At 40.9% G+C, this 27,121-nt stretch overlaps 1 protein-coding gene across 5 annotated transcripts in view; it reads left to right on the plus strand.

The window, feature by feature from the left end:
* The first annotated feature begins 12,414 nt into the window (after window positions 1-12,414).
* Window positions 12,415-27,121, plus strand: part of SLC25A16 (solute carrier family 25 member 16) — a 35,434-nt gene continuing 20,727 nt past the window's right edge. For all 5 annotated transcript variants that reach the window (XM_027130119.1, XM_027130120.1, XM_027130123.1 and 2 more), the window contains exons 1-4: window positions 12,415-12,674; window positions 17,619-17,711; window positions 22,464-22,597; window positions 23,314-23,377. In XM_027130119.1, coding sequence (XP_026985920.1) covers window positions 12,554-12,674; window positions 17,619-17,711; window positions 22,464-22,597; window positions 23,314-23,377 — 412 coding nt within the window. In that variant the 5' untranslated portion in view covers window positions 12,415-12,553. The remainder of the gene's footprint in view (window positions 12,675-17,618; window positions 17,712-22,463; window positions 22,598-23,313; window positions 23,378-27,121) is intronic.

Genomic DNA, 27,121 nt, shown 5'->3' on the forward strand with positions numbered 1-27,121 from the left:
CCCGGGCTCAGTAGTTGTGGCATGCAGGTTTAGTTGCGGTAGGTAGGATCTTGATTCCCCAACAAGGGATCAAACCCGGGCCCCTTGCATTGAGAGTGCAGAGTTTTAACCACTGGACTACCAGGGAGGTCTCTGCATGCTACTTTATTTAAGCAGTTTTTACTACATTAATGAGCCCTTCCTTCTAGCATCTTCAGTCTCTTCTTCATTAGCGCCTTCTTCTCTGCTGTCTAGGGGTTGTCCATGTTTATCATGCCCAGGTCATGCCTTTGCTTGACCTTGCTCTCCCATCTACCTTTAGCCCTATTTCTCTCCATGACAAATTCTGTTTCTTGCTGTTTCTTGTTCCTATAACATCTGTTTATTTCTGAGTCCACTGACCTACTCTCCTGAAGTTACATTCACAACACAGCTTCATTCTCTTTTTTTTCCCCCTACATTTTGAAATTCCTCAGTCCTGGAATTCTGCGACACCTATAGGCCATCCTGGTTCTCCTCCTATAAGTCCAACCAAAATGCCTTCACCATCTTCTTTCTCTGGATGCTTCCTTCTTCAGACCCCTCTTGGCACTGCAAGCACTTCGAGACTCCTGGTCCAGCCAGAGACTTCCAAAGCTGACTCTCCACCATGAGTGAATAGGGTATTTTTTGGCTTTGTTTTGTTTTAACTTTTTGGCCTCACCCCGTGGCATGTGGGATCTTAGTGTCCCGACCAGGGATCAAACTTGTGCCCCCTGCATTGGAAGCACGGAGTCTTAACCACTGGACCACCAGGGAAGTCCCCGGCCCTGAAGGTTTTGCTCTGTAACTGCAGCCCATTATCTCTAACCCCTGAAGAACTGTGCTGTGTTCCTGACCTCTTTCATTGCATTTTTCACCTGAGACATTCTGGGACCTGCTCCGTTCTAATTCTTCCTTCTCGTTGCCTCACACATCATGACCTCTACATAGTAAGCACATTGAAAACAACTGACTGAATTATTTCTGAATGTTTTCTTCCTCCCCTCTGAGAATTCATTTAAAGCTGTCTTGATTATTTGGTGAGTCTGTTCTAACAAACATACTTTCTCCAGATCTGTGAATAGAGGGGACGAAAAAGTTGGGACAGATACAGGTCTGCCTGGAATGTCCTTCTCCTTCTGGTTCCGTCCTCTCCTTCCTCTACATTATTCTCATTCCTGCCAACCTGGCAAACTTATCTTCATCCCTAAAAACCCAGCTCACAAAACTCCTTGTCTGTGAAGCCTCATGTAATAACCCAGGCAGAATTAGGAGCTTCATAACTCTCTCCACACTGCTTCTGCAGCAGCCCCAGATCTCTGTCATAGCACTTCTCACACACTCCACTCCAGTTACCAAACTGTATGTCTCTCAAAGGACTTATCTTCCTTTTTTATATTCCCAGTGCTAGCTCAGGACTAAGCACAAAGCAGATACCCAATAGCTCAAGAAACTTTGTTAAACACCTCTCAGAGGACTTCCCTGGTGGCACAGTTGTTGAGAATCCACCTGTCAATGCAGGGGACACGGGTTCGAGCCCTGGTTCTGGAAGATCCCACATGTCGCGGAGCAACGAAGCCTGTGCACCACAACTACTGAGCCTGAGCGCCACAATGAAGAATAGCTTCCGCTCGCCACAACTAGAGAAAGCCCACGCGCAGCAACGAAGACCGAACGCAGCCAAAAATTTAAAAAATAAATAAATAAACGCCTCTCAGAGGTCCTTTTTAAACTGTGACTGCGATTATGTAATTCTATATATTTGCACAAATGAGGCTAATTTCTTTTTTTTTTTTTTTTTGCGGTACGCGGGCCTCTCACTGTCGTGGCCTCTCCTGTTACAGAGCACAGGCTCCGGACGCGCAGGCTCAGAGGCCATGGCTCACGGGCCTATCCGCTCCGCGGCATGTGGGATCTTCCCGGACCGGGGCACAAACCCATGTCCCCTGCATCGGCCGGCGGACTCTCAATCACTGCGCCACCAGGGAAGCCCGAACTTTATTAATTTGTATCACTGATTATGTAATTTTGACTCTGTTCATTAGTATTGCATGTGTCAACTTTTTTTTTTTTTGCGGTACACGGGCCTCTCACTGTTGTGGCCCCTCCCGTTGCGGAGCACAGGCTCCGGACGCGCAGGCTCCGCGGCATGTGGGATCTTCCCGGACTGGGGCACGAACCCGTATACCCTGCATCGGCATGCGGACTCTCAACCACTGCGCCACCAGGGAAGCCCGCATATGTCAACATTTTGTTCCCCCAACTACGTGAAAGCTTAAGGGTAAGGCTCATATCTTCTATTTCTTTTGTGTCTTATCTTTTACTATAATACCCTCAATAAATATTGCTGACAGGTCAAATACCGAATGACAGAAGCAATTGGATAATATCTCCAAAGTGTTTTTATCTTCTCAAAGAAAAACACTAAGTAAATCCATCAGTGTTATTATTGCTCAAGTGTGTGAATAACAATTGCTACCGTTGATTGAGTAATGTCTTTACACATTATACTATGCTTTCTAAATAAACATGGCTTTAAGTTGTAATGTAAATGCCCCAAACTTCCAAATTTATCTCTCTAGACTGAATCCCATTGCTCCAGACTTTCCTTTTTTTTGGACACGCCTGTGGGATTTTAGTTCCCTGACCAGGGACTGAACCCGTGCCCCTTGCAATGGAAGTGCGGAGTCCTAACCACTGGACAGCCAGGGAATTCCCAGAATATTTCAGCTTCGATCCTTCATAGACATCTTAAACTCAACGTTTCCAATACTACATTATTCTTAAAACACTCCATTCCATTGGCTTCTATCCTACACCCTCGCCCCCTCACCCACACACATCTCTAGCTACTCCTCTATCTCCTTTACCGCCTCATCATTCTCCAACTGGCCATTAGGTGTTGCAGTTACTCAAGGCTGAGTTCTAGGTTCTCACTCTCTCTTTAGGCTTGACTTACTAATATTATATCTTCAGCCCGGGCTGCTCCTTATATATTCTACTCTTTAATATCTCCTCTTAGATGTCTCTGAGGCCTCCGCATACTCAGTGTGTCCCAACCATGCAACTCATCTTCTCCCCTGTCCTTCCACTTTGCCCTAAAGCAACAACAAACTGACCCTCTTCCAGTGATTCCTGCCTCAGTGAGTCCATCCAGTCATGTTTTTTGTGGGTTTCTTTTTGGCCGTGCCACGTGGCTTGTGGGATCTTAGTTTCCTGACCAGGGATCGAACCCATGCCCCTTGCAGTGGAAGCACAGAGTCCTAACCACTGGACTGCCAGGGAATTCCCCATCCAGTCATGTAAACCAGGAACCTAGGAATTATCTTTATCTCCCCTTCCTCACACCCTAATTGAATCGATCACCAAGTTCTGTCCATTTCATCACTTCAGTGTGTCTCGAATCCACCTACTTCCCTCCACTCCCATGGCCTTTACTCTAGACCAATTGCCACGTCTTGCAATAGTGTACTCACGTCCACTTTTGTCCTTATTCCATTGTCCAAGCCATGAGCAGAATGATCATTTTGAAATACACACCTCACCATGTCAGCCACAGCTTAATACTGGCTTCATATTGCTTTAGGATAATGTCAAGACTCTTACACGGGCTATAAGTCTGCTAGTGGCTGTAAGACTTGACCTATTTCTCTATCTCATCTTATATCACAAACATCCTAGTTCTTCTCACTCCAGCCTCAGTGGCTTTCTTCTGTAATTACAAACCAATAATTCCACTCTTGTAAACCAGTAAGTTTCATTTGCAGAAAAGTTTCATTTTAGGCAAAGCAAGCACTTTACAGTTCTTCAGTCTAGCAGCTCCCTCTATTGTCTTACACATTTGTCAATGTGAGTGACCTGCCTGAAGCCTGGAAGGACATAGCATGGTAATGCATTCGAAGTTGTGATCGGACCCTTGAAGACACCAAACTCTTCCACCATAAGCTCTGTTTCTTTTTTCTGCTTTTTCTTTTTCCTTTCCTCAGTTAAGCCCTAGGCATTCTTCACCTTTGGGTTCAAGCATCATTTCCTTAAGGAAGGTTTCTCTAAACTGGTTTAGGTCAATCCCTGTTTTATGGTCTTTTTTTGGCCGCGCTGTGCAGCATGTGGGAACTTAGTTCCCCAAAGTACTTATTCTAGTTTAAATTTTACATAAATTTCTGTGGTTACTTGATTAAGATCTCTTTCCCACTAGAATATAAGCTCCCTGAAGTGCAGGGACCAAGTTTTTATTTACTATTGTATCTTTGATGCCTAGCACCTGTACAAGAAATACGTGATGAACAACAACAAAAATAAATTAGATCAGTTCTCTAAATAATTTCCAGTTCATTGCTATACATAATTGTAACTACACTGAGATGATGTAGTTCCTCTTCTGAAATATTCAGAAAACTCTTACTCATTTTTCAAGGCTCAGTTCAACTCTCTAGGTTTTCTTAATTCCATCCCCCAACCCCACCCCAATAGAATTGGTCTCTTCCCTCTTTGTTCCTTATAGTACTCTATGCATACCCCTAATACTAGACAAATACTGGCAAATTATACTTACTTTTTTGTAACTGCTTGCTCTCTTACAAAAGTCTTTGTAGGAATTTTATCTTATTTTCATAGCTTGACCATCTAACATAACACCTGGTGCACAGCAGGTGGATAGTAAATATGTATGGATTGGATGAATAATGATCTGTTCTGCAGGTCTAGGGGTGCACATACTGAGGAAGTGAAAGGAATATAGCACATATTATGTGTTGTGCACTGTGGTAGGTCCTTTGTCTAAATGATTTTATTTGCCTTACGAGGACCTCTCACTGTTGTGGCCTCTCTCATTGCGGAGCACAGGCTCTGGACGCGCAGGCCCAGCGGCCATGGCTCACGGGCCCAGCCACTCCGCAGCATGTGGGATCTTCCAGGACCGGGGCACGAACCCGTATCCCCTGCATCGGCAGGTGGACTCTCAACCACTGCGCCACCAGGGAAGCCCTAAATGATTTTATTTGATATCCATATCATATCTGGGGGATCAGCCATATTTTACAGGTTAGAAACTGTATATCAGGTATGTATTGTCTTTAAGATCACTTACGGGACTTCCCTGGTGGAGCAGTGGTTAAGAATCCGCCTGCCAATGCAGGGGACACGGGTTCGAGCCCTGGTCCGGGAAGATCCCACATACTGCGGAGCAACTAAGTCTGTGCTGCGCCACAACGGCTGAGCTCGCGCTCTAGAGCCCACGAGCCACAACTACTGAGCCTGTGTGCTGCAACCACTGAAGCCCGTGCACCTAGAGCCTGTGCTCCACAACAAGAGAAGCCACCACAATGAGAAGCCGGTGCACCGCAATGAAGAGTAGCCCCTGCTCACTGCAACTAGAGAAAGCCCATGTGCAGCAACGCAGGTCCAAGGCAGCCAAAAAATAAATAAAATTTAGAAAAAAAGATCACTTACCTACTAAGTAGAGAAACAGACATTCCATGTTTCTGTTCTTTTCCGCTATACTCTGTTAGAAATTTAATGTACAGCTTTGGAGGACTGTAGCAAAAGATTTGATTTAAAAATGTCACTTTTCATTTTTTGAATACCAGATTACTAATGCTGTAGTAAAAAAGAAACCTGAAGCTGTTTCCTAAAATCCCTGCTTTCCTGATTAAACTTTACCTCATGTTCACAAACTTTTTCAACTGTACACTAGTCATGGAAAGCTGACGTCACAACTTAAGCATATCTAATATTATTTCTAGAGTCAAAAATAATAAGAATCATCTTTATCTTATGCAATTTCTTAAGATCTAATTACCTAAGGTCAAAATATAACCAAAGTGTGCTTTAAAAAAAAAAATCAGGGGGCTTCCCTGGTGGCACAGTGGTTAACAATCCGCCTGCCAATGCAGGGGACACGGGTTTGAGCCCTGGTCCGGGAAGATCCCATATGCCATGGAGCAACTAAGCCCGTGCGCCACAACTACTGATCCTGCATTCTAGAGCCTGCGAGCCACAACTATGGAAAACCGCGCACCTAGAGCCAGTGCTCTGCAACAAGAGAAGCCACCGCAATGAGAAGCTCGCGCACGCAATGAAGAGTAGCCCCCGCTCGCTGCATCTAGAGAAGGCCCACGCACAGCAATGAAGACCCAATGCAGCCAAAAAATAAATAAATAAGTAAATTAAAAAAAAAAAAAGAGTAGTTAAAAAAAAAAAATCAGGGAATTTCCTGGTGGCCTACGGGTTAGGATTCCAGGCTTTCACTGCCGTGGCCCAGGTTCAATCCCTGGTTGGGAAACTGAGATCCCGCAAGATGTGCAGCTCCGCCAAAAAAAAAAAAAAAAAATCTAACCATATAAAAGAGCATACAAATGCTACTAAAGGAGCAAAGATCGTGTGTTATATATCAGATAAATTACATATGACTCCAAAATTATTTAAATTATAAGGCATCTGTGATATATGATGCTTATTCCTGGTAAATATAAGTAAATAAACATTAATGATCTGTGGTCTAAAAGAGACTACCTAGCCTAACTTAAAGATAGCTAAGGAAATTCCCTGATGGTCCAGCGGTTAGGACTCTGGGCTTCCATTACAGGGGGCACGGGCTAGATCCCTGGTCAGGAAACTAAGATCCTGCAAGCCTCACCGTGTGGCCAAAAATAAATAAATAAGTAAGTAAAATAAAGATAGCTAAGGTCCATGACAATGTTTATTAAAATGGGGCCTCCCCTGGATTTTGGGAGGCCCAGGTCAGAGTGGGGGGGTGGGGGGGAAGGTGTAAAGCCCCCCAGGCAGGGACAGCCCCTTGTCCCCGGCTGGCCTAGCCTACTCAACTCTGCGGTGATTCCAGAGTTGGGGGTCAGTGTGGCCACATTTGCCATCACCACTCTGTGGCTTGGGCCTTGTGATAATGTCTACCTGTGGTCATGTCTTAACTGCTTTGGCCTCACCTTTGAGCTCTGGGTACAGGAACTGTCAGAGTGGGGGTCCCTAGCGCAAATTGAGGCCTCTGTGTGGGAGCAGATGTCCCGCAGGGTCTCAGCCATCTTTGGGGCCATGAACTTCTGGGCCATCATCATGTACAACCTTGTAAGCCTGAGCAGCCTTGAGTTCACAGAGCTGGTCGCCCAGTGCCTGCTACTCACAGGGTTCCCCCAGACCACACTGGCCATCCTGTTTCTCATCTACTGTGGTGTCCAGCTGGTGAAAGAGTGAGAACGAACCCTGGTGCTGGAGGAGGAGAAAAAGCAGGACAAAGAGAAGCTTGAGTAGTAGGGAGGGGGACGGGCTCTTCTCAGCTATTCCTGGGCCCAGGTCTAGGCCCGGCCAGATGGGGCCTGACTAATATAATAAAAGACTTTTCTACCGCGAAAACCAATAATAATAATAATAAAAAAAGGCACATTGATTTATCCCTGTTTCATGAAACGTCGGGGTATGTGTGGGGTTGGGTGAAGCTTTCAAAGAAGGCTTTTTACATTTATTTATTTATTTAAGCTGCGCCCTACGGCATATGGAATCTTAGTTCCCCTACCAGGGATAGAACCTGTGCCCTCTGCATCAGGAGTGTGGAGTCTTAACCACTGGATTGCCAGGGAAGACCCCAAAGAAGGCTTTTTAGGTAGTTATTGCTATATCCAGTCTATATGGTATTCACGTATTGCCCATATTTAAAGAAAAACTGCCTGGGACATCCCTGGTGGTCCAGTGGTTAAGACTTCGCCTTCCACTGCAGGGGGTGCGGGTTCAATCCCTGGTCAGAGAGCTAAGATCCCACATGCCTCATGGCCAAAAAGCCAAAACATAAAACAGAAGCAGGGGCTTCCCTGGTGGCGCAGTGGTTAAGAATCCGCTTGCCAATGCAGGAGACATGGGTTCGAGCCCTGGTCTGGCAAGATCCCACATGCCACGGAGCAACTAAGGCGTGTGCCACAACTACTGAACCTGAGCTCTAGAGCCTGTGAACCTGTGTCCCCTGCACTGGCAGGTGGATTTTTAACCACTGTGCCACCAGGGAAGTCCCTTCAATACGGACTTTAAAAATGGTCCACAAAAAACAAAAACAAAAACCTTTGCCAAACCTTTGTCCTTTGGTATTCTGTATATTTTCATCTTTACAGTTTGTGCCAACATTTCCATCCCCTTTCTATGCCTTAAACCAGTCTCTCTTTCTAAATCTATCTATCTATCTACCTATCTATCTATCTATCTATTTATTTATTTATGGCTGTGTTGGGTCTTCGTTACTGCGCGCAGGCTTTCTCTGGTTGCGGTGAGCAGGGGCTACTCTTCGTTGTGGTGCGTGGGCTTCTCTTGTTGCAGAGCTCAGGCTCTAGATGCACAGGCTTCAGGAATTGTGGCGCACGGGCTTAGTTGCTCCATGGCATGTGGGATCGTCCTGGACCAGGGCTCGAACCCGTGTCCCCTGCATTTGCAGGCGGATTCTCAACCACTGTGCTACCAGGGAAGTCCCAAACCAGTCCCTCTTTCTGTTTTCCCTCTTCTGTTAATGGTCCATCAAGTCTTTTAACCACCCTAGCAAAAAACTTTGCATCAGTTTTGACTTATCCTATTCCTTGCCTTCCATATTTAATTCCTTAGCAAGCCCAGAGGTGCTATCTCCTCCATCCATTTTCTTTCTGATTATATTTTCATGCTCCCATCAACTCTCTTGCCTAGATTATTGCAAAAGCTTCCTAACTGGCTTCTTTACTGTCAGATCTGTCAGTGACTGTCTTCCCAATTATTGTATTCATCTCTCCCAGATTAATTCTTCTAAAACATAGCTGTCACCAGTTTCTTATTAGCCACTAAATTAAGTCTAAACTCTTTAGCCCAAGATTGAAACTGTTCATGATATAACCTTGACCTATTTCTCTAATGTTATTGGTCAGTGGTCTGCCATACAAGTGTTGGGGAGTCAAGGAGAGGGTGTCAAGAATCTTAAGACAGGCAAACTGGACAATTCTTTGTTCTTTGACCAAGCTGAGTTTCCTTATGTGTGTGTGTGTGTGTGTGTGTGTGTGTGTGTGTGTGTATGTGCACATGTGCATGCATGTGTATACATGTATGTGTGTTTGCCCTGGCCCATGCTTGGCTGTGTCAAAAGCCTGTTCAATTACCTCCTTCCCTGATGATCTCTGACAAACATGGTCTGTTTTCTGCATCCCTACTTTTTATTTGTGTATGTTATTTATTTAACTATTAGGTTCACATTCATTCCATGAAATAGTACATTCATTGAGGAAAGGGATTCATTTTTCTCCATTTCTTTAGCCTCTGGCCACTAGTTGCTAGATATTCTAGCAGTGAAAGACACACATAGAAAGACTTGGTCTTTAAGTAGAGGCACCATTGTATATCATCTATTCAGTGTCAAATCAAATGAACAAAACAGATAATTCCTACCTTCATGGAGCTTACATTCTAGTGGGGGAAAACTAATAATAAAAACATTTTATATATATTATAAGCACTGGTAAATTCTGTGGAAAAAATTAAAGGAGAGAAAAGAGATAGAGTTTTGGTAGGGGTGAGGGTGGAGTGGGTAGTAATTTTAAATATTACAGCCAGAAAAGGCCTCCTTGAGAAGCTTACATTTGTGTAAAACCTGAAGAAGGATATAGAAAGAGGAAGTTACATGGAATATCTAGGGGAAAAGTAGTACAGGTGGAAAGAAGAGCATGTGCAGAGGCCCTGAGGGAATCATGCCAGGTATTTATGAGGAACAAAGAAGCCAGTGTGACTGAAGGAAGTTCTAGGAGTTGAGGCCAGAGATATAACAGGAAACCAGTAGACCATTTTAAGAATTCCCCCAAGTGATATGGGAAGCCATTGAAGGGTTTGGGGATAAGGTGTGACAAGATTTGTTTTAGGTTTTAAAGAATTGCTTTGGCTGCCATATTAGGAACAGAAAGTAGGAAGCAAGAGAAAGCAGGGAGATTAATTAGGAAATTACTCAATGTTTATGGCCTGAGGTTGGAGTTGTGATTTAATGAAATGACGAAAGGTTGCAGGAGTAGCATGTTTGGGAAAGAAGATGAGGAATTTAGTTTTGGATATGATAAATAGATGCCAGTTAGGTATACAGGTGGAGATGTGGGAAATATGGATCAATAGATTTGGAGAGTGGGTGGGAAGGGCTGGAGATTAGCAGTCATCCCAATGACTACATATAAATGTATTTAAAACTCTGAGGTTGGGTAAGATCTCTGAGAGTGAGTGTAATAACATCTGTAGGTTGAGTAGCTTAGTTGTAACCAGCTGAGTAGAGAAGAAATAATTGGATGTTTAAGTCACTAGACTTGTCGGTTATCATGTATATAAACTTTCCATCCTAGGTCTGGATTGAGTTTTGGAGTTGAGGGCCATTACGTGATAAATTAAATCTGTAAGGTGCATCTCATTTGAAACGGAAATGGATTAGAAGAGATACTAGTACAGCTTACAGGACAGGGAAAAAATACCAGCTTACAGGACGGGGAAAAATACACATTAGCACTAGGAGCTGGGACAGCTTTGCTAGTTATGTAATATGAAAGCATAGACCTTTGTTTTTTTTTGTTACATTAAAAAAAACCTGGGGACTTCACTGGTGGCACAGTGGTTAAGAATCCGCCTGCCAATGCAGGGGACACAGGTTCGAGCCCTGGTCTGGTAAGATCCCACATGCCGCGGAGCAACTAAGCCCGTGTGCCACAATTATGAGCCTGTGCTCTAGAGCCTGCGAGCAACAACTACTGAGCCCACGAGCCACTACTACTGAAGCCCGTGTGCCTAGAGCCTGAGCTCTGCAACAAGAGAAGCCACCGCAACAAGAAGTCCGTGCACCACAGCAAAGAGTAGCCCCTGCTCGCCACAACTAGATAAAGCCCGTGGGCAGCAATGAAGACCCAACTCAGTCCAAAATAAACAAACAAACAAACAAACAAAAACCTTAGGGAGGGGGCTTCCCTGGTGGCGCAGTGGTTCAGAGTCCGCCTGCCGATGCAGGGGACACGGGTTCGTGCCCCGGTCCGGGAGGATCCCACGTGCCGCGGAGCAGCTGGGCCCGTGAGCCATGGCCGCTGAGCCTGCGCGTCCGGAGCCTGTGCTCCGCGGCCGGAGAGGCCACAGCAGTGAGAGGCCCGCGTATCGCAAAAAAAAGAAAAAAAAAAAAAAACCTTAGGGAGGTTTTTCTTGTACTTTTTTATTGTAATAAAACATACTTCAGGGATTCCCTGGCGGTCCAGTGGTTAGGACTCTGCACTTCCACTGCAGGGGGCACGGGTTCAATCCCTGGTCACTCCGTAAGCCGCACGGCCAAAAACAAAAAAAAATATTACTCTTTTAACCATTTTAAAGTGTACAGTTCAGTAGTATTAATTACATTCACAATGTTGTGCAACCATCCCCACTTTTGGGAGCTTTCAATTCTTCACATTAGACATGCAAATTATAAATAATGATATTATTATATGGGTCTGTATTTTCTGGTAGAAATTGAATATTGGGAGCATGGGAAAAAATAAATTTGAAATCTGGACTCACCATTAATGATAAATGTTGGCTAGAAACACCTTGCAGAGGCATATCCATAGAAAGAGAAAGTGGGGACCAGTGTCAATAATAGGGAAGATTGGAGTAAGTATTAATGAAAATTATAATAGGTAATTTCTGAAAAAGAGGATAAAAGTTCAGAACAACTTTGGTCACAAAGAATAGGTATGAATTTTGCTCCAGTTGGAGGTGATGAGGGACGCAGAGTAAGAGAATAGTGCTGGGTAAGGGGTGGTTTGAAAAAAATAGTCTTGTAATACAGCGGGGTCAGGGAGAAGAAACTGGGAGGTTCCTGAGAGTTTAGGAGTTGGTGGGGAGTAGAGCGCTGGAATTTCAGAGCTAAGCACAAAGCACAGATTCAGAAAGTCCTGGCAAGGCAGAAGTATTTGTGTAATTCGTAGCACCCCAAAGAAAGAAGAACTTGCTTTAGCAATTATTTCTTTGGCAGAGGGGTTGGGGGTGGAATAGAAGCTTAGTTGGTGGGGGGTTAGGGAGGCAGAATGTGAGGTTCAGCGAGAAGATCTGAGAAGGTATAGCTGATCAGGTGGGAGAGAGTGCAATTTCAGAAGTTCCTGGAAATAGTGAGGAACCAAAGGTTGGTTCTGGAAAGGGTTCATTTTGGGAAGGTCAGAAGGCAGCCCGATGGACGGTTACATGTCGAACAATGATCAATATGGGTTGATGGGCGGGGGAGTGCTTTCTGAGGTGGTGGGTTTTGGAAGGACCTTCTCGCTGGCCATTCTTCCCTTCTTCCGCGTGTAACAGAAGACGCCTGCACAGCGAGGCCAGAAGTAGAGATGTGGTGCGAGGCTGGTGAGAGTGGGAGGTGTCCAGCCCCGGCGACTCCCGCTTCGGGCCTTGACCCAGGCCCCGCCCCTGGCCTACGCCATCAGCCAGCGCCGCGCCGCCCGTGGTGTTCCGTCCCGCCGTGCGGCGGTCGGTGCCCTGTCACTGCCTGCTCTGGCCATGGCTAGGGCGCTTGGGTTATAAATTAGCGACCAAAGCTCCCGACGCGGCCCTGGTCCTGATGGCGGCGGCGGCGGCCCTGGCAGCAGCCGAGCCACCTCCCGCGATGCCGCAGGCGGCAGGAGCCGGAGGGCCAGCCGCCCGCAGAGATTTCTACTGGCTGCGCTCCTTCCTGGCCGGAGGTGGGTTTCCGCCGGGAGGACCTGGCCGCGCACTGAGTGGCCGGGGCGGGATCCGGGGCAGGTCGGGTGTATGCGGCCGCGATAACATTCTTGGACTCTGGCTGCTCCAATGCCCTGGCAGGTGTTTGCCCGGACCCGCTGTAACCTCTAAGAATCCCTTGACTAATGACAGCAGGATCCTGGGGAGGAAGGGTCTCGAGCTGTCGAGGAGCGGCTGGAGCCGTGGAAGGGCTGAACCAGGCACCAGTTCTTCAGGGTTGGATAGTAGGAAAAAGAGGGGAGTCCCTTAAAGGACGTCAGGGTTTCAGTACAACATGCTGGGCACTCCTTTCTTTTATAAAGACTGCACGACGGACAGTAGAATTGGATTTTGATGTTTGCTTAAAAGAAAATAAACATGGGAGGTCAGCTTTTTAAGGATGACTGGGAAATTGTGCAAAACTGTCTACAAGCAAAGCTGGTTCCGGTGATTCTAGAAAACTGTGCCACAGGTACTTGACAGGTAGCTGGTACAAAGCTACTATTTTTTTTTTTGCGGGCCTCTCACTGTTGTGGCCTCTCCTGTTGCAGAGCACAGGCTCCGGACGCGTAGGCTCAGCGGCCATGGCTCACGGGCCCAGCCGCTCCGCGGCATGTGGGATCTTCCCGGACCGGGGCACGAACCCGTGTCCCCTGCATCGGCAGGCGGACTCTCAACCACTGCGCCACCAGGGAAGCCCCAGCCCTACTATTGGTGTGACTGTCGGGCCAGAAGTTTCATATTGTCTCTCAGAAATTTCTTCTGCTTTCCCATAAAGAGGTGTTTCAGTCTCTACCCTCTCTTAGTTGACTGTCTGGGTTGTCATCATTTAATTATTTGTAAAGACTGGGAATTTTTAAAATTCCACATTATGAGGACTTGTAGAAAGATATCTGTATGCTGCAATAGTATTAAGAATTATTTTGTTCTGCTGATAAAAAGGTCATTCATTTATTTATACAAGGAATATTTCAGTGTCTGCTACATGCTCAGTGTATATAAGGGAATAAAACAAAGATCCTAGAGTTTACATTGGTTGGGGACTTGTTGTGAGAAAGGCGATAAGCAAAATGAAAAAATAAGTTATATAGTATATTAGAACATGACGAATGGAATGGGAAGAAGTAAAAAGGAGAATGGGGCAAGGAAATGTAGAGGCTACGTGGGTACAGTATTAAATAGGATAATTCGTGATGTCTCATTGGGAGGATGACACTTGAGCAAACTTGAAAACGTGAGGGAGTTTAGCAAGTTGATGTCTAAGAAGGAGCCTTCCAGGTGGGAAGAAAAGCTAAAGCAAAGTCTTCAAAGTCAGGGAGGAGCTTATCGGTTCAAAGAACAGCAGTGAGACCTACGTGGCTGGAGCCAGGTGGTGCTGATGGGGGAAGGAGGTTAGAAAGTTAAAGGGGACAGGAAATGAAGGGTCTTGTAAACCACTGTAAAGATTCTAACTTTTACTTGGAGTGAAGTAGGGAGCCATTGCAGGTCTTTAGTAGAGAAGTGACATGATATGACATGTTTCCAAAGGATTACTTGGGCTGCTCTGTGGAGAATAACTGCAGGGATGTAAATATGGAAGCAGGGAGACCCGTTTGGTGGTTATTGCAGTAATTCAGATGATAGATGATGGTGGCTTGGATGAGGTTAGTAACAGGGGAGGTGGTGAAAAATTGTGATAATCTGGATATAGATAGAATAAATGATTTTCTGACAGATTAGAGATGGGTAAAGAAGAGAAGTCAAGGGGGACTTATTTTGGTTTGAGCAGCTGAAAGGATGAAGTTGTCATTGAAATGGGAAGGAAAAAAAAAAAGTTGCTCACAGATTTTTATAACCATTATAGGCGCTCCTGGTCCAAGTGATATGAGAAAATACCATTGGGCAAGTTACTTAACCTCCCTTTGCCTCAGTTTCCCCATCCTTTAAATGGGAAAATAGAGTACCTACCTCAGAATGTAATTGTAATGATTAAATGAGAAAGGACCTGTAAAAGCCTTGGCATAGTGCCTGCAGTTGAATCTCTTAGCCTAGTACCGGGTACAAAGGAAACCATACGTGTTTTTTTTGTTGTTTTTTTTATTAATTAATTAATTTATTTTTGCTGTGTTGGGTCTTCGTTTCTGTGCGAGGGCTTTCTCTAGTGGCAAGCGGGGGCCACTCTTCATCGCAGTGCACGGGCCTCTCACTATCACGGCCTCTCTTGTTGCGGAGCAGAGGCTCCAGACGCGCAGGCTCAGTAGTTGTGGCGCACGGGCTTAGTCGCTCCGCGGCATGTGGGATCCTCCCAGACCAGGGCTCGAACCCGTGTCCCCTGCATTAGCAGGCAGACCACTGCGCCACCAGGGAAGCCCCACCATATGTGTTTTTAACCTGATTCTTTTTTTTTTTTCCCCCGGTACGTGGGCCTCTCACTGCGACGGCCTCTACCGTTGCGGAGCACAGGCTCCGGACGCGCAGGCTCAGCGGCCATGGCTCACGGGCCCCGCCGCTCCACAGCATGTGGGATCTTCCCGGACCGGGGCACGAACCCGTGCCCCCTGCATCGGCAGGCGGACTTTCAACCACTGCGCCACCAGGGAAGACCCATACATGTTTTTTATTGGTGATTAGCAGTGGTCTTTGGCAAATCTTTTTTTTTTTAAATAAATTAATTTATTTTTGGCTGTACTGGGTCTTCATTGCCGCACGCAGGCTTTCTCTAGTTGCCGTGAGCGGGGGGCTACTCTTCGTTGTGGTGCGCAGTCTTCTCATTGCCATGGCTTCTCTTGTTGAGGAGCACTGGCTCTAGGCGTACGGGCTTCAGTAGTTGCGGCATGCAGGTTCAGTAGTTGTGGCTTGTGGGCTCCAGAGCGCAGGCTCAGTAGTTGTGGCGCAGGGTCTTAGCTGCTCCGCAGCATGCAGGATATTCCCGGACCAGGGCTTGAACCCGTGTCTCGTGCATTGGCAGGCGGATTCTTAACCACTGTGCCGCCAGGGAAGTCGTCTTTGGCAAATATCTTAAGTTCAGCTGTTCAAAATGAAGATAAAGGCTACTTGACCTTACTCAGTGGACTTTTGTGATGATTAATTGAGCTATAAAGTGGTGTGATAAGCAAGTAAAGATATTGTTAAAAGAAACTACTTATTCAACAGTTTCTAAATAATTTTTATGTGGTTATTTCATAATGAATGGGAAGATAATTATATAAAAAACTATTCTGAAACCAAATATACCGAATGAAAATTATTTTTAGCTTATTCTCAATTTTGAGTAGCCATAACTGTTATTTCCATTAGTTCAGATAAGAGAAGCTTGATATAGAAACTTATATGTGGATTTAATATTTGAGTACAAATAGGCATTTTATTTTTGGGTATTTCAGAATATGCATTTTAGCATCAGTTACATGCTGAGCTATTAAGTAAATGTGTGTGGATTTTGAGTGATTTTGTCTTATATTTTTAAAAGTTTGTAAAGTAAGACTCTTCATTCATTCAGTAAACAGGTATTGAGTACCTGTTAGGTGCCAGGCCCTGAACTGGTCTCTGGGGATGCAGTAGTAAAGAGACTCACAGTATCCCAGTCCTCTTGTACCTTCCTTAACAAATATGCAATGATGAAGAGCTTAACATAACCATAAAAAAGACACCAAGGGGGCTTCCCTGGTGGCGCAGTGGTTGAGAGTCTGCCTGCCGATGCAGAGGACACGGGTTCGTGACCCAGTCCGGGAGGATCCCACATGCCGCAGAGCGGCTGGGCCCGTGAGCCATGGCCGCTGAGCCTGCGCGTCCGGAGCCTATGCTCCGCAACAGGAGAGGCCGCAACAGTGAGAGGCCCGTGTACCGCAAAAAAAAAAAAAAAAAAGACACCAAGGACATTTTTGTCCACCTTGTTATAATAGTAACAACTCATTTGGTTGAGTGCTTACTACATGTAAGGTACCTTACAGAAGTGTCTTAGATGGTTCAGGCTACTATAACAAAAATACTGTAATCTGGGTGACTTATAAACAACAAACTTCTTTCTCATAGTTCTGGAAACTGGGAAGTCCAAGGTCATGGTGCCAGCAAATATCTGGGGAGGACCTGCTTCCTCATAGCTGGTGTTTCTGCATGGTGGAAGGGGCCAGGGATCTCTCTGGGGCCTCTTTTTTTTCTTGGCCGTACAGCCTGCAGAATCCTAGTTCCCCGACCAGGGATTGAACCTGTGCCCCCCTGCAGTGGAAGCACAGAGCCTTAACCACTGGACCTCCAGGGAAGTCCCTCTGGGGCCTCTTTTATAAGGGCATTAATTCCGTTCATGAGGGTCCTAATCACCTCCTCTAATACCACCTCCACCTCTAAATACCATCACTAGGAATTAGTTTTCAACGTATGAATTTTGGGGGGACACAAACAGTCTGTAGCAAAAAATCTTTATATACTGTCACCTTAGAAGCATGCCAAGCTATTAGGGCTCACCTGGATTCTGATTTATGCTAAAGCCCATGTATGCACTTTACCGTCATCCACATGTCTGCACAGTGGCATGTGGTAGGGACCAAATACATAATTGCTGAGTGGATAAATGAATGACTGAATTTTACGGGTGAAATTTGATTATTTCAATGAGAAGTCATCCAGAAGAAGAAGATGTTATTTCAAACAGAGGCTTATAGGTGGGTAAGTCCCTCCAAGTGTCTGTCTCCATAACCACATTTAGCAAGATTCCAATGTTCATCAGGAATTAGGGGGCAGATTTACACTCTTCAAACTTATTAAGTCTGACATGCTCAATAATTAAATTGTAGAGAATGGGGGCCCATCATCTACATATCCCTGCTACTGGGCAGTTCTACCCATGGAGATCAAATTAGAGATTAGAGGGTATGCTAGCCTCTAAATAATGATTTCCATCTGGAAAGAAATGATATGGAATTTCTTCCTGATCTTTTCAAATTTTTTAGGTATTGCTGGATGCTGTGCCAAAACAACAGTTGCTCCTTTGGATCGAGTGAAGGTTTTATTACAAGCTCACAATCACCATTACAAACACTTGGGTGAGTTAATTGATGCTAAAGAGAAAAATGAAAATGTTATCCATCTGCTGTCTTCGTTTCTAGTTGTGAATTATAGTGGAAAGAGGACACAAAAGGGAGTTCAAGTTTGGGGGCAGATTTTACAAGGGATGTATCTCTTAGCTATTTTAATCATTTCATTTGCAATAATGGTTATATATGTTTATCATTTTAGGGTACTAATGTACTCTAAAATCTTTGAATCATTGAAGTAAGTACTACATATTTATTTATTGAGATTAACAAATCACATCCTTAATGGACACACATAATAGCTCAGCTTGATTTAAAAAAAAAATCCAACTAGTGATAGAGATAAGGTTTATTCCTTTAAACACTTAAGCATGTGTTATAGATATCTTAGGGCAAGCAGAATCCAATGCAATTAGTATAAACTTGCATTGTTAAAAAAATATCGAGCCCTTAGTTGTTCCTTGTAAACATAAAAACCAGCTATTATAATTAACATGGACACTCTGATATATCATTGGTGGGAGTAAGGATTTTTTATAGCCTTTTTGGAGGGCATTTTGGTGATATGCATCAAAAGTCTTGAAAAGATACATATTCTTTGGCCTTGCAATTCTAGTTCTAGGAGGTTGTTTCAAGCAAGTAATCAGAAATGTGCTCAAATATGTATATACAAGAATGAAAGCATTATTTATGTTGGTTAAAAAAAAGAAAGAGCCAACCAAAATGTTTAATAGGGAATTGGCTAAGTTAAATAAAAGTATTACTTAAATAGATAAGTCCATATTATAGACTATTTTGCAATCATAAAAAATTGTAAAAGAATATTAATTGACTAGGAAGAATGTTCATAATATATTAGTTAAATGAAAAAATGTTGCAAATGGTTTAATCATATTGCATTTTATCTAAGTAAATGTGTTTAGACAAAAGGCTAGAAGGAGAAATATGAACATTAAGTGGTTAATTTTCAGTGGTGAGATTATAGGTAATTTTTTTCCTCTAAGCTAATTTATAATACATGTTAAACATATATTAAATTTTCAATTAGAGGGAAGAAGATTTAAAAGAATAAATTTAATGTGAATAGAGACCAAGAAAGAAGTTAGGTCAAGGCAACTAACTCATACTACTCCATTGCTTTACAGTTTCATGCTTCAGTAATGGGAATGATGTGTGCTCTGCATGATCTATGCATCATTTTTAAGAAAGATAGTTAACAGAGTGAATAAGAATCAATTATTTTAACAATTGGGTTTTTAAAATGTGATTTTATATTTATCGTGTCTCATTTTCCTGTCAATATTTTTAATACAAAGTCTGTTCTTTAAATTGAAAGAAAAATTTTGCTAATATCTTTGTATCTAGAAATGAATTCTATATCTTCTCAGTGTACTGCTCATGTATAGAAAGAATAAGACCTTTGAACTTATTGAGAGATTATATAAAACTGGAAAGGAAGGAAATGATTTTCTTTTGTAGTCTAAATTGAGGGTGAAAAGGAGATGAATTATATTACCCAATATCTCGTGGTGTTTGACAGTGACCCAGCATATGAATGTCTGAGCAGTATTGTTTTATTCTTTTAAACTTCTCCCCATGCTGATGTATGTTGTTTTGTTTCCTGATTTGTAATCGTTAGTTTACATATTCACATTAGATTTCACGCTCTACAGGGCTGCATGCCACGGGTTACAGTGTACCTTACAAGGCATGCAGAATTTGAAACAGAATTCCTGTAGTGCAGCAATGAACTATTGGTGTAGTGGATGGAGTTTCATGTATCTTTAAAATATACAAGCCAAAAGAAAAGTATTAATGGCTTATTAATTTATTTTAAAAATATTGTTGGGCATTTTATTCTAGGTGCCTCCCTTTTTACATGCATAAGATAGTTTTTCAGTTTTGCTTAAATTTAAAAACATGATTTTTCACAGTCAAATTAAAGATGATAAAGGTATGCTATTGAATAAAATTTGTACTTTAGCTTCTTTTAAAAAGTGTATGGCGTTATTTCCAAGGCATCAAAAACTACTTTTTATTTTGAATCAAAATTATTGTGGCCAAATGAAAAGGAAGGGGTATAATTAGAATTTCTTCTTCCGCAATTTGCACCGAATGTAAAGAATTTTTTCCTGTGGTATATTAAAAATCTTTGACCTCCATTTAACTTTTTACAGTCAATGTGATATAAAAATAGGTAGCTGAATCATAATAGGATTCTTTAAAAATCCTTTAAATTTTGTTATTTTTACATTTTATTTATTTTTTGAATGTATAATATTTTCACAAGTTCATAATTCAAAAAGTGCAAAAGCAAACGTCTTTCTCCTTGTCCCCTCGTTAGAATCAAGCATTTACAGTTTTCTTACCTTTTCCTTCAGAGCTTATGTATATATACACAAGCATATGCTTATATTTTACCAACTGTTAATTCCTTGTAATCCTATCTTGACGAAATAAAGATACAGAAAAGGATCTAAATAACACACAAGCTTGATATAACATAGACAAGAGGACTTTGCACCCTGCAGAGAATACATATTCTTTCCAAATATGCTTGTAACACATGCAAAACTTGGTTCAGTGTTATGCCATAAAGAAAATCTCAATTTCCCAAAGTAAAAATAGTAGACTATAGGTTGAAGGAGAAAAATAACGTGATTATCTCAATGGATATTTAAATGCCATTTGAAAACATTCAACATTCAGTCTTACTCTGTCTTTCTGTGTTATTGTTTTAGGTGAGATTTTTGTGAAAAGCATTTGGTTAGGCATTGCCTTTTAACAGAATTTGAGAGTTTGGCTTTTAATAGAAGGATTTATATCTTTTTTTAAAAAATATTTTTAAGTTTTATTTATTTACTTTTCGCTGTGTCAGGTCTTAGTTGCGACATGCGGGATCTTCGTTGTGGGTTCTTTTGTTGTAGCACACGGGCATAGTTGCCCCACAGCATATGGGATCTTAGTTCCCCAACCAGGTATCAAACCCGTGTCCCCTCACTGGAAGGCAGATTCTTTACCACTGGACCACCAAGGAAGTCCCGGATTTATATCTTTTAGATTTTCTTTTCAATCATAGATTTATGTTTTCTGTTCATTGTGCTTTTCTTGTATCCTCCCCAGCCACCCTCCCCTGCTCCTTGTTTCCTGGATTTCCTTTTTTTAAAAAAAAAATTTTATTTATTTATTGGCCCCACGGCATGTGGGATCCTAGTTCCCGCCCCCCCGCCCAGGGATTGAACCTGTGCTCCCCTGCACTGGAAGCGCAGGCTTAACCACTGGACCACCACGGAAGTCCCTGGATTTCCTTTTTTTGAAATAACTTTATTTCACTTCTACTAATGATTTCTCTTTAAATATTTGTAACAATCAAAGAGTTTTAGAGAATAATATAATAAACATATGGGGAGCTGCACAGAACTTCAGAAATAAACATCATCAGTACAGTTGAAACCTCCTCTGTACTCTCTCTCATCGTTAGCCTTCCTGTTCCTGCTAGGTGGCCACTGTTCTAAGTTTGATTACCCTTAAATTATTACAAACACATTTAAATAAAATTAAACTGAGCTTATCATTACTCTTCTCTTCCAGCAAGAGGATGTCTTTGATAGAATTTTTTTTAGGGAGGGGTGAATATATTTAGTTGTATTATTCATGTATTTTGGAAGAACTTTATATTATACATATAGCTGTACGTGTGTGTGTATATATATATATATATATATATATATATATATATATTAGAATTCTATTTTTTTTCCCCCTGGCCGCGCTACGTGGCTTGCGACATCTCAGTTCCCCGACCAGGGATTGACCCCGGACCACAGCAGTGAAAGCCTGGAATCCTAACTACTAGGCCAGCAGGGAACAACCCAAATAAAATTCTTTTTAATACATTATTAGTCCACTTAGATATCTGCTTATTAAAAATGCTTTTAGAGTATATCTTTTCTTGGATGTTAGTAAGTACCTACAGTTTTGATTTCTGCGAAGGGATCAAAAGGTTACTTGAATTCTAAAATTCGAAATGAGCCCAGTGATTTACCTTCATATTTGATCTGATTTTTGTTTGAAAAATTTGGAAAGGAACCTGAATTTAAATAGTTTAATATTGGAATTTAAATAGTTTAATAATGGAATGTAGAAGTCTGTACTGCAAATAGGATTAGTGATTGACATTATTAGAATAATAAACATATCAGTATATCGGATCAGAACTCAGGCCTTTGTTTATCTCTATTCCTAATTAAAGTGTACTACTAATGAAAATTTGCCCCCCAATTTAAATAGTTTTTTAATTGGTAGGTTTTTTATTTGTTTCTTCTATTTAGCAGTTTCTTTCGTAAACAAACCACACAGGTGTCTGGGTCAGCCTGGGAAACCTTCCTTCGTCCTTCCAAATAGTCATCCACAGTGTATTATCTGGATGTTGAATATATTTCTATTAATATTCTTTTAGGTTGCTAGAGATTAATTAATTTACAATAATTATAAATATAATTTACTATAATTTGTAACTGTTCTTGCTATAGTATGTTTTATATTTTTACATGAGGAATATTTACATAATTTGGACATATGATGTATTTTACGTAGCTTTAACTGTTATACAGAAATTACTATTCATGTAATTCCTCAAGCAAAATTATATCATGAATGATGGCATAGTAATCTTTATCTGTGATTGTCATGAAAATTTGAATTTAGGTAGTTTTCTCTGTTTTAATAGTATTTTTCTTCTAAAAATCTTTCTAAAAATAGGAGTATTTTCTACATTGCGTGCTGTTCCCCAAAAGGAGGGATACCTTGGATTGTATAAAGGGAATGGTGCAATGATGATTCGAATTTTTCCTTATGGTGCAATCCAGTTTATGGCATTTGAGCATTATAAAACGGTACTTGAAACTTTATCTTGTTTTCCTCTTTTGTGTCTTTGAATATCATACTTAATTGACAAGGCATTTGCTTTGACCTTTAAAGTTACTTTGGATGAATGGATAAAGTAATGCCTTCTTGAAAGACTAAGGCTTGTGATAGTTTAAGTTTTTAAATATAACTTGGTTTTGGAGTTATCTGTTCCAGGATTGTTAGTCATTTTTTAGTAAATTGTTTATGTTTATACTTACGAAGAAGAGCCAAAGTATCCTTCAAGTAGCTAATAATAAATCCATAAAATATTAATAGCTTTTTGATATGCTTTTTGTTTCTCAGTTGTAGGAGAGGAACACTGGATTTTCTTATTAAATAAACTAGTGAGACCATATTGTGAAAGTCTGTTTTTGAGTAATGCTGTAAGTTAACAGCTTTTCCCATCATACTAAGTTTCTCTTTTCTGGCTGACTGAAAGTTTATTCTCTCAAACATCTTAACACAGAAAGGAGTTTAATGAATTAAATTTCATAGGGTATTCTAAGAATAATTTTTAAAAAATTATCATAGGGTATCTTAAAATGAAAAGTAAGCAGTATCAAGACTTCACTGTCTATAGTAGCATTTTATTCCTACTACTCCCATTCACACTTTGCGTATTTGTGGTCATCAATGTGTAATATAGTACATTTGGCAAGATTGCTTCTGTAAAAGTGCATAATTTGATGTTTTTGGTTTCTAGTTAATAACTACAAAACTGGGAGTTTCTGGTCATGTACACAGATTAATGGCTGGGTCCATGGCAGGTAAGAGGAGTGGGTAATTTTTTGTTTTTAACTGAAGTAGAGTTGATTCACAATGTTGTGCCATCTCTGTTGTACAGCAAAGTGCCTCAGTTATACACATAGAGACATTCTTTTTTTTAATATTCTTTTCCATTATGGTTTATCACAGGATATTGAATATAGTTCCCTGTGCTATACAGGAGTGGGTATATTTTATTTCTGCAAATTAATTTTCTATTAAAATACTTAATTTGCTTTAGGTAATATGTGTGACATTGATTAAGTAGCACACATTTGTTATCTTCCTATGCTCAATTATGCAAGAAATCATTAATATCCCAACTCAGAGTGTTTTACAGTAGGAGATATAAGGAGTAGTCTAAACTTACAGCTATGTGAAAATCATACATTCCCTTTGACAGTTCTCCTTCTGGAAATGTTTATTTTTTTCTTTCAAAAAATTAAAAAAATTATAATGACTACAGTAATACATATTCCTATACAATGAAAATAGTTCTGCTCCCTAGAAGCAATCACTATTAGCAGTTTCTTATGTGTGCTTTTTTCCAATACTATTCTATAGGATTAGAACTTTTATAGTTATCTTAGGACTCTCTTCTGTATCAGTACATAGATCTTTCTTAATTTTGTGAAGAACTGTGTTATATTCTACGGTAAAAATGGCCCATTATTTATTTACTCAGTCCCCTATTGATTGACGTTTGGGATAGTTAAAATTTTTGTTTTGCAAATAACACATTGTACTTGTGTGAATATATCTGTAGAATAATTTTCAGAAGGGAAATTACTTTATCAGAGGATATGTGTATTTAATTTTTTTTTTTTTGCGGTACGCAGGCCTCTCACTGTTGTGGCCTCTCCCGTTGCGGAGCACAGGCTCCGGACGCGCAAGCTCAGCGGCCATGGCTCACAGGCCCAGCCGCTCCGCGGCATGTGGGATCTTCCTGGACCGGGGCACGAACCCGTGTCCCCTGCATCAGCAGGCGGACTCTCAACCACTGCACCACCAGGGAAGCCCTGTATTTAATTTTTGATAGACCTTTGCAAACAACTGATCTCCTTAATGCTTTCAGTAGCCCTTTCCCCTACATACCATATCAACACTGGGCCTTATTAAGTTTTTAGTATTTGGCAATTAATTATGAGTAAGCTTGGTCAGCTTTTCAAATGTTTATTGACCATTTGTATTTCTTACTTTCAGCCTTGAATTGTTTCTATTCTTTGAATATTCATTTTTATGAGTTTGGGAATTAAGACATTTTTTTTTCTGTCAAATATTGCTATTATTTTATTTCCCAGTTCTAGATTTGTCTTTTAACCTTATTTGTGATTTTTTTGGAAAAATCATCCAAAAGTTCCCCCCCATATAGAAATATTACATAGCCAAATGGGTTAGTCTTTTCCTCTGTGGCTTCAAAATTTTTTGAATTGTGTTGAGAAATGCCTTCCCCATTCTAAGTTAAAAACATTTATTCATGTTTTCCACTAAAACTTTTTTTTATATTGATTTTTTTTTAAATGTTAGATTTTCATTGTTTTTTTGTTTCTCACACCAAAAGGTAATTTAAGTATGTAGCAATAGAAGAGTGGTAAAAAAAAAAAATCCATGTCAGAATTCTATACTTCCAGTACTAGATTTTTTTTGTACATTTGTAGAATTGTATTTATTGACAGAGAAGGATGTTTACATCATATGTAGAAAGGAAGTTACAAAAGAGAATGTTTAATATGCTATATCATATTTTGGTTTTTAAAAAGTAAATACATATGTAAATATTCATTAAAGAAACATCTACAAGGTTATAAACCAACACGTTAACAGTTTTTATTTCTGCTAATGGAAATAAGACCATTGGAAGGTGGTATATCAAAATCTTAACTATGTGGTTATCACAAGGTTTGTAGGATTTCAGTTGATTTTTTTGGACCTAGATTTATAATGTCCAACCTGACCTACCTTATCCAGGGTTTTGCCTTACGCAATGTTTATTTAACTCTTTTTGACTTCTGGCAGACTGACCCAAGATCAATAAGTATTAAAAGTAACCAGGAATATTATCTAAAATATTTAGCAAACCAACCGTAGAGGTACTAACAAATAGGACAGGCTCTGAAAGCCTCCAACTAACTTTTTCATGGCTGGATCAGGACACAGTATGTGGTGGTGGTGGGAGCTCTGGTTGGGGAAGAGACTACCAGAGTCATGATGTGGGAGATCTTGGAAGCTGGAGCAACAGCTATTTGTCAACTGCTATAGAAATATTTTAGTATTTTACCCTGGCATGGCAGTGCTGGTGAGTAACATTAGCTAGCATGTATTGTTCACTTGCTTTGTACCCTTCACAGACCTGAGCACTTGCCATGTAATCTTTGAGTACTTGACATGTAGTTCACAGAAAGATACTGTGAGGAAAGTGCTATGATTATCTCTCATTTTGCAGAAGGAAAATTTTAGTAAAGTTTCCAAATCTTAAAATTTATGATTTCTTACATCACTTAAAAATTTTTTTGTCTCTTAAATTTGATTTTATAAGTGACAGGTCAAATTCTTTCTTTTAGGGTTGTAGGAAAGATGAAGTAGGATTATGAATATGAGTAAAATCCTAAAGACTTTGTATTATTTCCTTTTCATGGCACTTGATTATTTCTTGACTAGCGTGTTCATATTTCTGAAATGAAAGACGTGTTAACATCAAGGTTTCAATATACACTAGAAAATAATAATAAACCAAAGGAACTTCAAGTATAAATTTTAATTTTTAAAGAAAAGAGGTTAAAAAAATTCTAGCTATTATAGATAAGACTAGTGCTTCCATTAACCAATATTTCTCTTTTTATTACCATGTTTAAGTAATTATAATTTACATTTTGCTTTTATGATTTTAAACAGTTGAAATAAATGTTCTGGTTAATTTTATTTATATCTGGTATCTTTGCTTCTGTACTTTTGGTGGTCTTTGAACATAAGTTTGGAAATTTTATATTTGCCAAAATTAAAAATGGTATGTTTTTCATGATCATTTCAACAGAGCTTATTTTAAAGCTTTTTTGAACTTCAACATTTTCCCTCATCCTACAACTACAATCCAGTACATATTGAATCTCAGTCATTCAAAAAGGAAAAACTAGAGACTGAGAATCAAGGTTTGTATATTTAAGGAAGGCCTTCTCCTTTCTTTCTGTATGTTTCACTTGTTTGAAATAAATCTTGATCTGCCAGTTCCTATGAAACTAAGAGTGACAGGATAGAGAAGAGGAAAAAGAAGGAAGTTGTCAGAAACCAGAAGCAACGAGCTGAGTTCTGCTTGTGGCCATTTCTGGTCTGCTCTAGTTTAGTGCTTGGCGTAAGGCTGGGAGGTCAGATGGACAGAACACTTACTGCCTGGGATCGTGGCTGGCCTCCATTACATACATGTCCTTTGACTATGGGCAGGTCATCTGAGCCTGCCATAATTCATTTATCCATTTGTTAAAGTAGAACTTATGATTGTTCAACTCCCTTTCTTTCTTAGTTGTTCTAAGGGTCAGAGTAAAGAATTCTGTGAAAACATTCTGAAAGATCTGAGGTCCTCCATAAGTATGGGGGAATGTTATTAAACTTTCCATGCCAGCGGCTTGTTACATTTCTTGAGCCAGCCACTTGAATTCCTTATTCCTCAGAAAATGAACGGCCCAGTCAAAAAATGGGCAGAAGACCTAAATAGACATTTCTCCAAAGAAGACATCCAGATGGCCAACAGGCAA

The sequence above is a fragment of the Aethalodelphis obliquidens genome, unplaced genomic scaffold (genome assembly GCF_003676395.1).
Source record: "Aethalodelphis obliquidens isolate GAN/ISIS:26980383/991018 unplaced genomic scaffold, ASM367639v1 scaffold37, whole genome shotgun sequence".
In the NCBI taxonomy this organism is placed as follows: domain Eukaryota; kingdom Metazoa; phylum Chordata; class Mammalia; order Artiodactyla; family Delphinidae; genus Aethalodelphis; species Aethalodelphis obliquidens.